General features: G+C 33.1%; 2 protein-coding genes across 2 annotated transcripts; one reads left to right on the top strand and one right to left on the bottom strand.

The window, feature by feature from the left end:
• The first annotated feature begins 1,277 nt into the window (after positions 1-1,277).
• LOC114390147 (basic helix-loop-helix protein A-like) lies at positions 1,278-10,874 on the top strand. The gene is made up of 8 exons (XM_028350836.1): positions 1,278-1,671; positions 1,869-2,123; positions 5,013-5,109; positions 5,400-5,414; positions 5,585-5,641; positions 5,772-6,273; positions 8,531-9,066; positions 10,093-10,874. Exons 1-8 carry the CDS (start codon positions 1,568-1,570, stop codon positions 10,486-10,488), a joined length of 1,962 nt encoding a protein of 653 aa, XP_028206637.1. The 5' UTR covers positions 1,278-1,567; the 3' UTR covers positions 10,489-10,874.
• Positions 10,875-13,088: 2,214 nt separating this feature from the next.
• On the bottom strand, positions 13,089-16,028 carry LOC114390129. The gene is made up of 5 exons (XM_028350815.1): positions 15,863-16,028; positions 15,377-15,469; positions 14,375-14,528; positions 13,758-13,847; positions 13,089-13,562 (listed from the first exon to the last, which is right to left on the bottom strand). Exons 1-5 carry the CDS (start codon positions 15,953-15,955, stop codon positions 13,408-13,410), a joined length of 585 nt encoding a protein of 194 aa, XP_028206616.1. The 5' UTR covers positions 15,956-16,028; the 3' UTR covers positions 13,089-13,407.
• Positions 16,029-16,720: the final 692 nt, after the last annotated feature.

Here is a 16,720-nt window from a genome sequence, read left to right as displayed (position 1 = left end):
TTGGTGGGTCAATTTGCATAATTAATTTTAAAATACAAAATATATAAATAAATAAAAGAAAAATTATAATACTTCAAAAGCAAAAGAAAATAGAAATGAGAGTATTTTTTATCCATACAAATTGAATTTATGTTTATAATAGTTTATACAAGTTGTTAAATAAACTGGTTTAGACTTCTTAGTAACATAAGCACATGAACGTATAACGGTAGAAATTAAAAAAATGAAATTCAAATTTATGTTAGAGTTTTTAGCTAGAAACTTAAATTGAGAAATAAAAAAAAAGTCCACGAGTCAAAAGGTTATGAGTCAGTTAATTGAATTGAAAATATCTCGTAAGATTATTAATAGAATAGCTAAGAAATAAAAATGATATATTAATTATTTTCATTATAAAACTCTCTCCTCCTCTCTCTATATATAATATTTTATTTTAAAAAATTAAAATTAGGATAAATTGGTAGATATTTATAACTTTGCTTAATCCTCAATTTTTTGATCCCTTTTAATCATGAACTTTGGGTCGTTGCATCTATTAACTATGACAAGGCTAGTCTTGTCTTCTGATATTTATCTTTAGAGTTTTATAAATAAAAAATATTTTATTATCAACAAAATATTATTAAATAAGACCTACCTAAAACAAATGGTTAACTTCAATGAATTTTAATCAATAATAAAAATGTATTCAGAAAAATATATTCTTTAACATTTCTCATAATCTTTACACTAGGCCAATATCATAATTGAGCCCATAATTTAGAAGTTAACAATTCTATCCTTGTGTTTGTGATTAGTGTTGAGTGGCATCACATAATCCTCATGTTTTTTTCACACAGAGTATACTCGTGCTTCATTTTCGTACATCTATTTTCATTTTAATTTTTTTTTTTGGCATTTTCTCTTTGTTTCTTTCTTATCGTAACGTCTATCACACATCGATTAATCCTTTCTGTCTGACTTTTCCTCAATGAAGTATATATACCCAAATAGATTTAAAAAAGAAAACAATTTCCTTTTCTCTCTTAACACCAAAATCCTAAAAAATATATAATAACACAACTAACAAACCACACAGCGCAGCCTCCTCAGTCTCATCATTCAGAAAGCATATAGCTAGCTAGAACTGTCTGGTAGACCAACCAGTCAAAACCATTCTCTTCCGTTTCAAAACCCTATTTCTCTCTCTCTCTCTCTCTCTCTCTCTGAGCATTTCTTACCACCTGAAAGTCATACACCTTTTTAAAATCTCTTTCTCTCCTATACGCAACACACACACATCTGCAGGTCTATACTTAATTTCTTTACCTTCTCTTCTCTTCTCTTCTCTCCTTGGAAGTTCCCTTTGCCTTATTTTCTCTCTTCTTTTTCATTGGGAATAAATAAAAGGTTTGATTTTCGGCTCAGATCCACGCCAACACTCATTTTCATTGCCTATTTACACTTCACCAAAACTCAGAAGCCAATTTTTTTTCCCACTTCTGGGTAAGTATTTTGAAGGAAGATAGATATGGTTCCAGAGGAGTAACCGAAAGCCTGCTGTTTCAAAAACCCTGTTGGGAAAACAATGACTGCGCCACTAGACACTGGCCTTCAAAGCATGTTGCAGGCTGCGGTGCAATCTGTTCACTGGACTTACAGCCTCTTCTGGCAACTTTGTCCACAGCAAGTGTACGTTTAGTAGTTATTAGTTCACTTTATACACACAAGTTGTCTCATATGATAATGATTCATTAATTAATTACTCTTCTAATTAATGTTTCCTAATTAGTTTCTGTAACCGACACATGTATGACTATGAGTGTGAGAGTGACACTTGTAACAAATTAAATTTTAAGGTCATATAATTATATGTTATATTGATTTAGGATTCTGGTTTGGGGTGATGGTTACTACAATGGAGCAATTAAGACACGGAAGACGGTGCAACCAATGGAGGTGAGTGCTGAGGAGGCTTCTCTCCAAAGAAGTCAGCAACTTAGAGAACTTTATGAATCATTGTCAGTCGGAGAGACAAATCCGCCGACTCGCCGGCCTTGTGCTGCCTTGTCGCCGGAGGACTTAACAGAATCTGAATGGTTCTATTTGATGTGTGTCTCATTCTCCTTTCCTCCTGGTGTTGGGTAAGTCATGATTCATTATTTCTCATAAAGCTTTTATTGTCTTTACTTAGAAATCTAATTTAACTTTAACTTTATTGGTTCTTTAAGACTTCTTTTTAAATATGAACTATATTCGATGCCATGAATTTTTCTTTCTGATAGGCCATTTTTCTAGATAAGTATAGTTTCAGTCCATAATTCAAGTTTCCCTTTGAAGGTAAGTGGAACGGTAGCTTTAGCAAAGGGTGGATAGAAATATTAGAGTCCCCCTTAGTGAAAGAGAAAGGGAGAGGCTAGCTAACGTGACTTGTGAATTTAAATGCAACAATATATAGCAGCTGAAAAAATTTAATACCTTTCCATTTGTGCTAACTTAGCTTTTGCAAACAAGCGCCTTTCTTACTTTGTTTAGAGAAAATTAAAGACGTTAAATCATTTTCTCATAAAGAGCTTTGGCTAGAAGTTATCAATGCAATTTCCCTCAGTGAGAAGTGCATTTTGGTGAGGCATGCAGACTGGCGCAGAGGCTTCAGTGAGTGTAGTTTAAATGCAATATGAGTAGCTTCTAATTTATGAAGTGTCGGTAGGAAGCAAGATATATATACAAACTGAAAGAAAAATGCTAATAACATTTTCTTTAATACCCTCTCTATTATTTACAGAAATTTATTTAAATTTACAAATTTGTGAATAAAATCTTTTAATAAATAAATAAGAATTAATACTGGTGTCCTTCAATAAAATCTTTTAATAAATCCTAACACATTTGAATCAATAAAAAAGTTTTTATTCAAAATATTGTATAAAAGAGATGTTACTAAAAAGGACGTTTTAGTGTGGATTCTATATTGAAAGGAATTTGTTGACAACAGACGGTAAAACATTTCGCAATTTCACTCTGTTGGAAGTTTTTCACGTATATATGGCATCAATTTGTCTCTGCCAAAAGGTAGCAGAGGGACTTAAACTTCTTCTTCCAAGATTCGAGTGTTTCTCATATTCTTCTTCCAGGAGTAAATGAAGCGCAGTTAAATTACGTAAATCTGTCAAACTGACAACATTTATATTGAGAGTTATGTTAGAATGTGTTGGGGAATATATCAGGCCATTCTGTCAAAATAGAATTTGCTGAGCTGGTCAAGTATTTAGTTGCGCATTAATTATATGCATGAAGAAAAGTGCTGCTAGATGGAATTGCCTATTTTGAGAAACTAGACAAATTAATGCCTTCAAAACTTATAGCAAATATAGCTGCAAAAAAATGCCACTACTGCTTGCTAGCATCCTGCATTCGGAAGCTTTCGCAATCACAGTTCCATCTTCCTTTCCTTCTCCCTCCTCTAGGATCAAACTTTTTTCGCCATAATATTTTCATTTGGGAAAAATAAATACTAGGTGACTTGATTATTTTCTGTTTTTATTTTTAAATAAAAGTGAAATATGTTTGCTTAAAATTTAGAAAATATTTTCTCCGAACATATTTTAAAAAATAGGTCTAAAACTGAAAATAACAAATTAACATTTTTATTTTTTTTAAGAAATAAAAATACGATAACATTTTAGAGTATTTTTTTATATTTATTTTCTAAATCTTAAAAGTTTTAAAATAAAAATTATTTTCAAAATAAACACTCAAATCAAACCCAGGGACACCTTTAGAAATCCGTTTTTGGTTGATTGATGTTTCGTCTATAGCTTCCTAGTTTCTCCCAAATTGATGATACCGTTTTCGCACCCATCAAGGGGATATACAACATCAATTGGTCCTGATATAAGATGGGTGCATGTTCCTACCAAATATTGCAGCAAGCTATTTAGTTGTCAATTATGCAAGGGTAGGCTGTGAATTTAGGCTGGTCTATACACACACACACAAAGCTATAAATGATAGCGTTGCTTATCTATATATATATTCTGTAAGAGACGCTATTGTTGGGAGAAGGACAAATAAAAAGTTTAGTAGAGCTTAGTGGAGTAGGACTATATTAGGAATGTAATAATAGTGCAATAACTTAATGGCACTATCGGATTATGTGGGATTTAAATTATTTCATGTTAACGTAACAATGTTATACTTTCTCTGAACCAAAACTTATGATATTTAAAGTTACTGTGCACAATTTAAGAAATATTTAATATTATTCACAAGCTACGTATTTAATTTAAAATATCTTCATTTAATGTTTATGATGAGAGTAATTTTGAAATCTAGGCTATGTCAAATAGAGATATAACGTGGAAGAAAATAATTATTAAGACTCAGAATCTTTAAAACATCAAAATTTTAAAAGAAAAAGAAAATAAGAAGAAGCTAAAACATCAAGAGTTTAATTTGACCGCAGGAAGTATATCTTATACGAGAGAAATATATAAAAACTAAATGAGTGAACTACATATAGACAATTGTAGATATCACTATAATTGTTTTTTTTTTTTTTATCTTTGTCTAATATTATAATAGGACATTATTGTGTTCCTTTTTAACATATCAGGATCTTCATCTGTCTGCACGAAGCAAATCATTATTTGTGATTGCTTAGATTTTATACAATTATCGGAAATTTTGGTAACATACTTTTAATAATTGTTTCTTTATTTTTGGTTTAAAAAAAAACAATTTAATAGTTTTGATAGTTTAAGTATTGAATTTTTAAAAATAAATAATCCTTGGTGAAATGATAAAGTGTGTAAAAGAGTAAAATTTACAATGAAATTACTTAGGTTACAAATAAGTGTGTCAAGAGAGCCGCTAAGATACTCTTGGTGCAAATAATGTTGCGATAGAGGCAATTTTTAATTCTAGTTTGATTTCAATAGTACTTGTAGTAGTTTAGTTATTGCAGCATAGGATTTGCAAAAATGATTGGATTTTTTTTGTGTTTGACACATTTTACTGAATTTCACCACAAGGTTGCCTGGAAAGGCATATGCCAGGAGGCAGCATCTATGGCTCACTGGTGCAAACGAGGTGGACAGCAAAACATTTTCACGAGCTATTCTAGCCAAGGTGTTTTTTCAGTTACATTTACGTATAATTTTTGTAATTAAAAAAATATATTCACTCAATAACTTCTTACACGTAAAAACAAGTGTAAACACGTAAAAAATTATTTATGTGAAATAAAATATTTTTGATTATTCAAAGGAATTGATCTGAAAATTTTCACATGTAAAGGAAGTTACAAAAGGTGGTTTTTCTTTTGGATTTATTAACTGACATGAAGGTTAATTGTTGATTAATTTATTTACTAACTTGTATTCCCTGTGGTTTCCTGTTGCAACATTTTCCACGGCTAGAGTGCTCGTATACAGGTAACCAACCATTCTTTCTTTTTCATTGGTGTTTTTTTTTTTACACATTTCTTTTAAAATCCATTCAAGTTTAGCTAATATAAGACAGAAAAGAATTATCAAAATAATAAATAAATATTTTATTTTTATATAAAATGATGGATTTGTGATTTGTGCCATACGAATTGCAGACCGTGGTGTGCATTCCTTTATTGGATGGCGTCGTTGAATTTGGGACAACAGATAAGGTAACCAACTAGTCCTCACTTTGATCACCTCGTGAATCCTAAAACCCTAAACCCTAAGGATATGTAGCAATGTGAACCTAACCTAATCACCGTGCCTTTTGTCTTATATATGTTAATTTTTGTTGCTTAGGTTCAAGAAGATCTTAGCTTCATCCAACACGTGAAGACTTTTTTCATAGACCATCTCATCCCTCTCAGGCCAAAGCCTGCCCTATCGGAGCACTCAACCTCCAACCCTACCTCCTCCGACCACATCCCCACAGTCATGTACACCATGGTGGACCCACCTGCCGCCAAGTGCAACCTAAATGATGACATGGATGAGGATATTGAAGAGGAAGAGGAGGAGGAAGAAGAGGACGAGGTGGAATCCGGTTCCGAAGATGAAACTGGAGACGGTATTGCCTGCCAAACTTTGAGACCATCAACGGTGGCAGAGCCCAGCGAGCTGATGCAGCTGGAGATGCCAGAGGACATTCGACTCGGGTCGCCGAACGATGGATCAAACAACCTGGACTCAGACTTTCATTTGCTTGCGGTGAGCCAGGGTGGCAATGAGGCAAGGCAGGCTGAGTCAACTCGAAGGTGGAGCTCAAGTCAAGAACCCATGCAAGTTCAACTACCGACTTCAGGTAAACTGATAGTTATTTAGTTTGACATTAGACACATACACACAAATTATATTTGGCTTCATATAACATAACAACTAGCAGAGCCACTCCATCAACCCATCAAACTTTCAACACCTAAGAAATACGGTATAGCATACAGTAAGTTTATTAAATTTGAAAAACGAATTGTAGCTTCTAGCTATGTAGGCCATTGAAGTAACTACATGACCACACTATGTAGATGACTGACTAGGAAGAAATTATTAGATAGTGCACATTAATATAATATACTATAGTTGGAAATTTTAACGCATTCATGTAGTTAGCTATATAATGATGATCATCTAATGAATATCATACGAATCATATTTTAACTCATAGGTGAGACTTAAAATAAAAAAGTCAAAATATGAACTGTTCAATCTTCATTAACTGTCCAGATTTGTGACTGTGTAATTGCCTGAATCCACTAAATCCAATTCCAATAATCTTACACTTGGTAATAATTTCTGACTAACTAGGGCATGTGGTCCATCCTAATAAATTTGAGGTCTTGGACCATTTGGTGGGGGTCCTCATCTAAAGTTCGAAACCATCCAATTGAGTTTAATGCTGAGCCACCGAAGGTAGACACTTCCTGACCACTTCCCCCGCACAGTATATATGTACGTAAACACACTTTCATGCTCCCCATGCAAATATGTCAGAATCACGATAAAGATGCTTTACGCCATGTCCATGTACACACGTAAAGACTGTGACAACAGAAAGAGAAGAGAAAGTGATAGATAAAAAGAAGACAGAAAAAACAAGGGGTATATGGTGAGTGTTAAAAAAAAAGATAGAAAATGATCGTATTAAAATGTTATAATAATAGCAAAACTAAAGACAAACAAATAGTTTTAGTAAATATTAATTATATATTTTCATCATGTGTATACTGTGATCCTAAATGAAAGGGAAAAAAAACCGACGTAATACTCGTTAAATAATAATTGTTTGAGTATCTTCTCTAGGTAGGAGCCTTGTCTAACTTAGAATTAATTAATTGCCGATAAGTATATATTGTCTGGCATAGGCAGAAGAAGGGGAAAGATTGATCCGGTGTGTCGAAAACAGAAGAGTAAGAAAAAAAAACATTGCTTATTGAATAGATGCATGTGTGTATAGATAAGCATTGTCTGGATCAAAAATTCCAAAAATCAACCAACCTAAGCATTCGACAAGTTGGAAGATAAATCCAAAACATCGTAGATATTATAACCTCAACAGAAAATGACAAATAAGAGAAGATGTACAAAATCTTCTTTTTATTTTCTGTTTGAGGGAAAATACATATCTATGTTTTTAGCCGATACCGCTACTTCAAAACACCACAAAATCTCGGACGGAATTTAAAAAAAAAAAAAATTTTAGACATATTTTTTAGATGTATAATTAATTAGAAGTCCTGATTTATTAAATCAACTTTTATTACACTTCGTTATACATCTACTAAAAAAAATAGGGAAATGTTTCATGAACAACAGAAATGGACAACAAATTAGTTTTTAGATATATTTTCGAGATGTGTATATAGACTGTAGTAAAAGATAAATAAATGGATAAAAGTTAAAATAGCTATATATAAATGCTATCTTCTATAACAAATAATAAAACAATGAAATAATAGTTCATTTTACTCAAAATAATGATATTTAAATATACCCTTTAATTAAAAATATCTCATCAATATCTATTTTTTTAATTTCTCTTTTCATATTATCTCATATCGCATATCATATCCTACATTTTTCTATAACATTTTTTCATCTCAATAAGTGCCAATTATGTATTCTCACTTTTTATTATTTTTTATTTCTAAAATTATTTTATATGGCGTGTAAGGGAGTGTTATTAAACCTTGCATGAACAAAACATTTTTTTTACTTATAAATACATCTATAAAAAAATTAAGAGTTTAATAATGATACATTGACAATATAAATAGAATATTATTCAATTAAAAACTACCAATTTATATATCTTTTAAGACAATTTGATTAAAGTTCACAAATTTATCCTAAATATTGATTTCTAATTGGACTACAATATAATTTTTTTACATTGGCAGTATAATTTTTTTCTCAAAGATTAATTATATAACAAAAAAGAGAAATATAATTAGAAGACTTGACCCAAGAGGACACTCACTACTCTCAAACGGTGTCCAACATCCTTACTTTGAATATAATTAATAATTTTAATATGTTTACATGCATATATCTTTACTTTGAAGCCCTTCATCCATTAGAAGACTTGACCCAAGAGGACACTCACTACTCTCAAACGGTGTCCAACATCCTCCAAAACCAGACCACACGGTGGCTCGCCTCACCCTCCTCCATTGGCTACAACACATACTCCACGCATTCGGCATTCGCAAAATGGAGCAGCCGCGCCAGCCACCACTTCCACCCGGCGGCGGACGGCACCAGCCAGTGGCTCCTCAAGTACATCCTCTTCACGGTCCCGCACCTCCACGCCAAGAACCCCGGCGAGAGTTCTCCCCATACCGCGGCGGACACCAAGCTCCGCGGCAAGGGGACGCCGCAGGACGAGCTCAGTGCGAACCACGTGCTGGCCGAGCGCCGCCGCCGCGAGAAGCTGAATGAGAGGTTCATAATCCTGCGGTCGCTGGTCCCCTTCGTGACCAAAATGGACAAGGCGTCGATATTGGGAGACACCATCGAGTACGTGAAGCAGTTGCGGCGGAAGATCCAGGAGCTCGAGGCGCGTAACCGCTTAACGGAGGAGCGTTCCAAGCTCCCAGAGGTAATTTTAGAATTAACGATGATACTTAGATACAGGTTTGCATTAAAATATTATGCCTGTTATTAAGATATTTTGATTGAAAACCACCGCAAATAGCACTTTTTTCAAGCAGTGTTCTTTAATTAGAGTTTCTCAACATAATTTTTTAATGCAAATATTTTTTGTACAAATTATATGAAACTATAAGAGCGTGTTTGGTTTTACAATACGGTCACCACCCATCGATTATTTTTTCACGGTAAGAGCAAAGCAACTTTTTTGTTGTTCTGATTTTTCAATTATTCACCTTGATTTTGGAAATTAAAATCAAAGCTCATTGATCATTCTGTATCATTTTTATAAACAAAATATCAACATTGATTTATTTTAAAACAATTTATCGGTATGTGTTTGTTTTGATCATTGATCGATTAATAAATTTAAGAAAAACATAACAGGTATCATATTCTCTTTAAATTTGTTGATCAATCAGAGATAATTTTGACTGATTAATGGTTAAAATAAACTTATTGACAATTATTTTAAAACAAACTCGTATTAATATTTTGTTTATAAAAATATCCAAACTAATCAATTAACCTAAAATTCGATTATGCTTGGTATCTAAACATACACTAATTCTAACCACATAATAACAGTACAAATACTACTTACAGAATTATACCTAATTAAGTTTTGTCCTTTTAGAATTTAAGTTAGGGTGAATCTCGTCAAAAGTTAACCTAGGGTGTCCCACTTATATATATATATATATATATATATATATATATATATATATATATATATATATATATATATATATATATATATATATAATTATTCATTTAATTTTATACTAATATAATTTTTATGTTTTAGTTTCCACGCTAAGGGACTAATAAAATGAAAAAATATATAAAACCTAAATGAGTAGTTTTTAAGTGTTAAAACAAAAACATAAATATTATACATGTAGGAGCAAATGAATGATTAAACTTATATATATTATTTTGACCACAACACTCTTGAATGTGAAATCTCTAACAGGTAGCAGTTCAGAGGACGAGTAGCAGTTCGAGCAAGGAGCAACAGAGGAGTGGGGTGACGATGATGGAAAAGAGGAAGGTGAGGATCGTGGAAGGGGTAGCGGCGAAGGCAAAGGCAGTGGAAGTTGAGGCCACCACGTCGGTGCAAGTTTCGATCATAGAGAGCGACGCGCTGTTGGAGATTGAGTGTCGTCACAGAGAAGGGTTACTTCTGGACGTGATGCAGATGCTGAGGGAGGTGAGGATAGAGGTTATAGGGGTGCAGTCTTCGCTTAACAATGGGGTGTTCGTGGCGGAGTTGAGGGCTAAGGTGAAGGAGCATGCAAACGGGAAGAAGGTCAGCATTGTGGAAGTGAAGAGGGCACTTAACCAAATTATACCCCATGCCGTTGACTAATACGATTCTAATTTGGGCTTTGCACAAAGAGGGGGTGCATGCATCAATTTTCATGGCTTGCTTTATGGATGAATATTCCAAGTAGAATTAACTGGCTATTTCTCTTGCAAGCCACACTATATGTACGTCCAATCACAATGGCTTGATGCATGTGTATCTATGATTCAAGCCAGATGTGAAGCCTAGTAAATAAACCCATAAGTGTTGTCAGGAAGGCTGATTAAGTAAAAAGAAACTAGGGAACAGTAGTGTTGTCTTTAGAGTTTTAGTAGATTAATTAAAATAGTTGACATTCTATAGTTTTAGTGTAGTAATTATGTAATGATCGATGTAGTTAAGAACAATTGAAATTAATATAGAAAAAAGTATGTATAATTTGAAAATTATTTGTCATTAGTTGGATATTGCGGAATGTTTTTTAAAAAAAACTCATCGTTCTTTAAATATTTGTTTTTTTTTTAAAGTATGAACATAATGATGAAATAAAAATAAATTTTAAATAATTCGTACAATTAACTATAAATTAAATAAGATTCAAAATCAACATATAATATGTCTAGTAGGTGTCTATTATTCTTTATCCAACTCATAAATAGTGTTTCTTTTTAGTCCAGGCTAGGTGACACATAGGCCTTTAAGCTAATTATTGGTGGACTACTTTGTTATACTCCTAGCTTGAAGAGCGGGGTGAGGCCACATGCAAGGATTTTGATGCATCAGTTAGTCAACTTTTTGGAATTGTTTTTATATTTTCGCAAAGACCTTTCCAAAAGTATATATATAAAAAAACAGTGTATTCTAGAATAGGGTTAACTTTTAAACCTCTATTTTGTTCTCAATCCCATTTGCGGCTCCACGCTTTCTTTCATGCATTAGGGTGCTTTGGCGGTTGTGTAAGGTGGTGGCAGCAGTGATGTTTGGGTCACGGTGATATTGAGTGGAGGAAAGCCTTGCCTGGGAGAGACATGAGTATTTGTGTCGGTTCGGGTCCTTTGGGGGTGCAGGAAGTAAAAGCCGTCATAATATAATGTCTAATCATTTTGGTTTGAATTGATGGGCTTTCATGGGCTTCGCCCATTAGTTTTGGGGCATCTGCTCGGGACACCCAGCATTTTTGAGTATCTTTAGTTATAAATAATAGGTTTCATTTTTCATTTTTCTAGTACCTTTTTTTTCTCGTAAAATCTAACTCCTTTAGTGTAATTTTCTTCCCTTAGCTTCCGTTAGCCTCCTATTTTGAGCATTTGTTGTCTCTGATGGTGTACGTGTGTTATTTATGAATATATGATGAAATTGGGTGATTTTTCATCATCGAAGAAAAAAAGATGCATAATTTTTTAAAAAAAACATACAGATTGGTTCATACGAATTGCTGATCCGTAGTTTTTTTTTAAAAAAAATAAAATTGTAAATATATTTTTTTATTCGTTTTGTAGTGTAATTTTTTTAATAGTTTTAGCAATTTTATAAATACGGATTTTAAATTTTAATTTTAAAAAAAATTTCATAGATTGATGATCCATATGAGTTACATGAATACGGATCAACAACCCGTATGAATTATAAAAAAAAGCTCATACGGATCGGCGATCCGTATGAGTCATATGAATCGTCGATCCGTATTTAAAGAAAAGGTGAAGGACATTTTAGCCCTTTCACCTTTGTTGTTGGGTGTCCCAACAAAAATGCTGAGTGCCCAAAGCAACTGCCTAGTTTTGAGATTGTTTCCTTCCTTGAGTTGCATAAAGGCACCTGCCTAGTTTTGATATTGTTTCCTTCCTCGAGTTGCATAAAGGGGTTAAGAATAATTATTGGCTCTCGATTTTTATAATAATATTTATTTGGCCTATGAAAAATATATTTAATGAATGTTTGTTTTTTAATTGAATTTTCTAAATGCTTCAATTTGGTATGGCAAACTATTGTACGATTATAGGTTTATGCTTGAATTTGGTATGACTAACTATATAGTAAGCTTTTATTGGGAGAAACAAAACTTATTGTGGTGATTTGTACATTTGGAGGATTAGTCTTTTAACTTTTTGGATGTGAGAATATTTTATTTTCAATAAAAAAAAGGACTATAGATTTATTTGGATTGAACAATTGATTTTTGATATAGGCTATATTTAAGGTTCATTTCCAGTTTTTTTTAATCCTAAAAGGATATATTTGGTTAATAGATCTAAGGTTTATTTCCATTACTTTGTTGATTCTAATGTTCATATATTTCGATTATACTTGAGTCCAGTATTAGTTCCATGTTTTAAAACTTGATGGCCTCTTTATTTATTTCTTTTTTAAATTTAAACTGTGCAATTCGGCCTTAAACTTGATGGTTATTGCATCTCCCTTCTCTTGATTGTTGGAAAACTCAAACTTTGCTTTCTATTTAATTCAAGTCTACCTTTTCTTTTTGTAGTTAGTCAAGTGTGAGCATAGAGAAGGGGTCCCCTACCCCGAGTGATTTGTTCTTAGATACTCTCGATCCTTGCACTTGAATTTGAATGGAATTTATACACTTGCCAAGTCCAACCATCAAGTACCCTTACAAAAAAAAAAAAAGGTATAAAAGGAACAATACTACTGAAATTACTGTATACTTACTGTAATATCAATGAGAACCACTGAATATAACTATATTAATACTGAAGCAGGCAATTACAAACAAGACCCTCTTGACTCTTGAGAGTTGAGACTTAGGTTGCTAATAATCTATTATTGCAAAACTACACCTATACATTATCAAAGAATCTAACAGAACAGCTAGCAGTAAATTAATTGCACTTTTAAACCATCTCAGCATTCAGCATAAAGCATGGTTTTCATTTTTTATTTTATTTATATGCACGGTCCTATGTTAACTCCCCTATGTGTGCTTCTCAAATTTAATTTTTCTCTTTGAAAATGAGAAGCTTGCTAGTAAGTCCATTCCTTTGGGAGAAATATCTCTGGAGAAGAACATTCGTTTTGAGAAATAAAACGACATTGCTTGGACGCATCTTTCTGATCACTTTTCTTTTCTGTTGAATTATTATTGTATGCTTCTCTGCATCTCGGGTTATATCTCTGAACTGCAGCCAGATAAAAGGTCAGGGTAATTAACTTTTCTGTCAACAATATCACATGTAAAAAGCTTAAATTTATAAGGGTATTGGCTGTACCAAATATTTAAAACTTCAGGATACTTATAAAATTATAATTAAATATATAAAATTTGAATGAATATATGAAATTCAATTCAATGAATTAAAGGTTGGATTTAAGACCTTGCGGGGGTGAAATCAGCACACCTAATGCTTGCACATTAAGATTTAGAGCTTGAACAACTCGAGCTGGAAGGAGGATAGGAGCACAGGCTGCAAGATAATTACAACTGTAAGGTGTATATATAAATCCAAATTCTACATGTTTGCGGATGATTGGTCAAGCAAAAAGCAGAACTTGACAAAAACTTTGACTGTGGCCATGTTTCAAGTTATAATAGAAGACATATTATATATAGAAGATACATTTGCTCTTAAAACATAGATTTTGGAATATGCATACGTAATAATCAGTAATTACCATTCAGTAATACAAATTCTTGATGGATGCAGAGTCTATTATTACGTCATTTGTATGCCAAAAATCTTTAGACAACAGAAAATATATGTGATTCAAATAATTGAACTTCCGCGCAAGTTCTCAGCTCTAGGGTACAATTGAGCATTTAATTTGTGTAGGCATTTAATGTATGTGCATAAAGAAATAAAAAAACTATATGCATCATGATTACATAATTGTTTACACGAGTTTCAATATTTCCCAGACATGCATGCTTGAGAAAAATAACACAATTCATTTTTCATGCAGGAATTGGTGCTAGGCACATATGTTCTCCTACCTGGCCTCTTGCTTGGTTGAAAGTTTGTGCCTGCTCTTTGGGGTAAAAATACGCCAGTGCCACATGATCTATGCCCGGATCCTAAGAAAATAGCTCGCATTCCAGGTCCACCATTGGTGGCAAGTTTTGGCCTTTGATACGCAGATTTTGAGTACTGGAGAGGACATTTCAGTAAAAGAAGAAACTATTAGGTATAAGTGAATGTATAAAGACCTAATTAACAAAATGTGAATACCGTATCTCTTTTTTTTTTCTTCTTTTAAATGTTTCATTCGATCCTGTTTCTTGTTACAATTCTAAACTATGTTTCTCTTCACTCATCTTGTATACAGTCACACACACACCTCTCAAAACACTCCAAATTCCATACCAGATTGAGCCCGTGCATCCTAACATATATCTAATTTAATGTTATTACGTTGCATGCTTCAGAACCTTTCTGATGTAAGCCACTAAAGTTATGTGCTTGTGTAGGTATGCCTAATTTTTTTTAGTATCTTTTATGTTTTTCTTTATGACTTGGTTAAAAAGAATAAAATCCAACTAATTTTGGGAAAGAAATTAAATTGCAAAAGGCGTATTCTTTCTGTTTCCAGTAATAATTTACTTTCTGCATCTATAATAGACCCCCAAGAAAAAGGAGCCTATAATGCTAAATCTTCAAAAATCATATGGAATTGGACAAATGCCCTGAATATGAGGATAACGTATGATTAATCAGAATGTCACTAGCTCGTGGGACAAGTGGAATATGTCCTCTTACACGTCTTTTAAAGTACCACACTACAACCTAATCAATGGTTAAGCCTACTAGCTAATCTGCCTAATCATATCCTTCATTCCTTCAATTCATACCTGCATTTTCCTACCAAACTCTTACACACACAGACACAAAAGAAATAAAAAAAAAAAAAAAAGTATCATGTTGGAGTCTTTGTCTCTTGAACCTCGTAAGCCACAAGCAGAGATGTGTTGAATGGATGCAATTAAATAAAGCAGTACCTGTGATTTTGGTTCTCCAGGTGATTTATGATGACGCTTCTGATGCATTTGCTGATGGTTTTGGAGCTTTTGGTGGCGGTTCCTCAAACATACCTGCACATAAATTGAACCACATATAACCCAATTCAATAGCAGTCAAATTACTAGAAAGTACACTATAAACTATAAATAAAATCCAAAAAGAGAAGCAAGCCACGCATGATTAACTTAAATGTTAACTAATGTACTTAGTGCATTAGTTAAGAAACTTAAAATAAAAAGAATTTTATTGAAATGTGTAAAATTACGTCTTGACATGACTTTTTTATGCTCTTGGGTGATTAGAAAGTCATAGCCATAGAATAATCTCGCAAAATAATGTCAACCAAGGTCTGTTTTGAGAGCTTTTCTACTCAAATAAAGAGTTTTTTCCATAGAAAAACTCTCACGGGTAGCAAAAGAACTTTTAGCCTAGTATCTAAAGAGAAAGAGAAGAGAAAAGATGACCTTAGTGTCGCATGCCTCGTCCAGAACATGAGAGGGTAACCATAGCATTCCTTCTTCAAAACCAACTTGACCATCATCATGAATAGCAGCCATAGTCAGAGAGAGAGAGAAAAAGTTATTGTTGTTGATTTCGAAGACAGTTTAGTTGGTACCTTATTCTGGAACGGTTGAGACTAGACAGGTTTTTAAAGCTCCAACTTCTAACCTGCAACATAACTATAGTATAGACACTTACTACGTGGTGTTAGTGGGGTGAGAATCTCTAGTTTATTCCTACGCTCCTCAGACAGCGCGTGCGTTGTGCATGCTGTTCTCTGCTACCACCGAACCTTAAACGACGATGTCGTTTACTTGCGCGTACCGTTAACGTCCTCTTGGCGTTGGGGTCTTTGGTGATTTCATAACAACATTGGGACTCGACGTTGTTGGCTACTTGGCATGGTTATTCGTGGGTGTGGGTTGGATTCGGTAAACCCCTCCATGTATCTCTAGTTGTTGTTGTTGCAGTTCTCGTGTGTTTTTTGTCACACTATCTCCTCGGACCTTTCTAAATAATTTAATTTTGAATCTCAGCTTGTTATTTTGGTTATCAACCTGTATTTGATTTAGAAGATGGAAACAGAAATGATAAAATTGTAAGTAAATTTTTTAATTAAAATAGAAAGTAAAAAAATATAAGTTTTATAGAAAAGGTATAATTTTTTTCAGTATTATTTCTCTCTTTGAAACCAAACAAAATATAAAAGATGCATCTAATCATCCCAATTTGAGTTATCAAAAAAGTGTACAACACAGACAATGATTAATAAACTAGGAACAAAAGCAAAATAGTATGAAAGAAGGTATTCGTATGTTATC

This window comes from Glycine soja, chromosome 2, assembly GCF_004193775.1.
Source record: "Glycine soja cultivar W05 chromosome 2, ASM419377v2, whole genome shotgun sequence".
Taxonomy (NCBI): domain Eukaryota; kingdom Viridiplantae; phylum Streptophyta; class Magnoliopsida; order Fabales; family Fabaceae; genus Glycine; species Glycine soja.
This window is presented reverse-complemented; position numbering and strand designations above follow the sequence as displayed.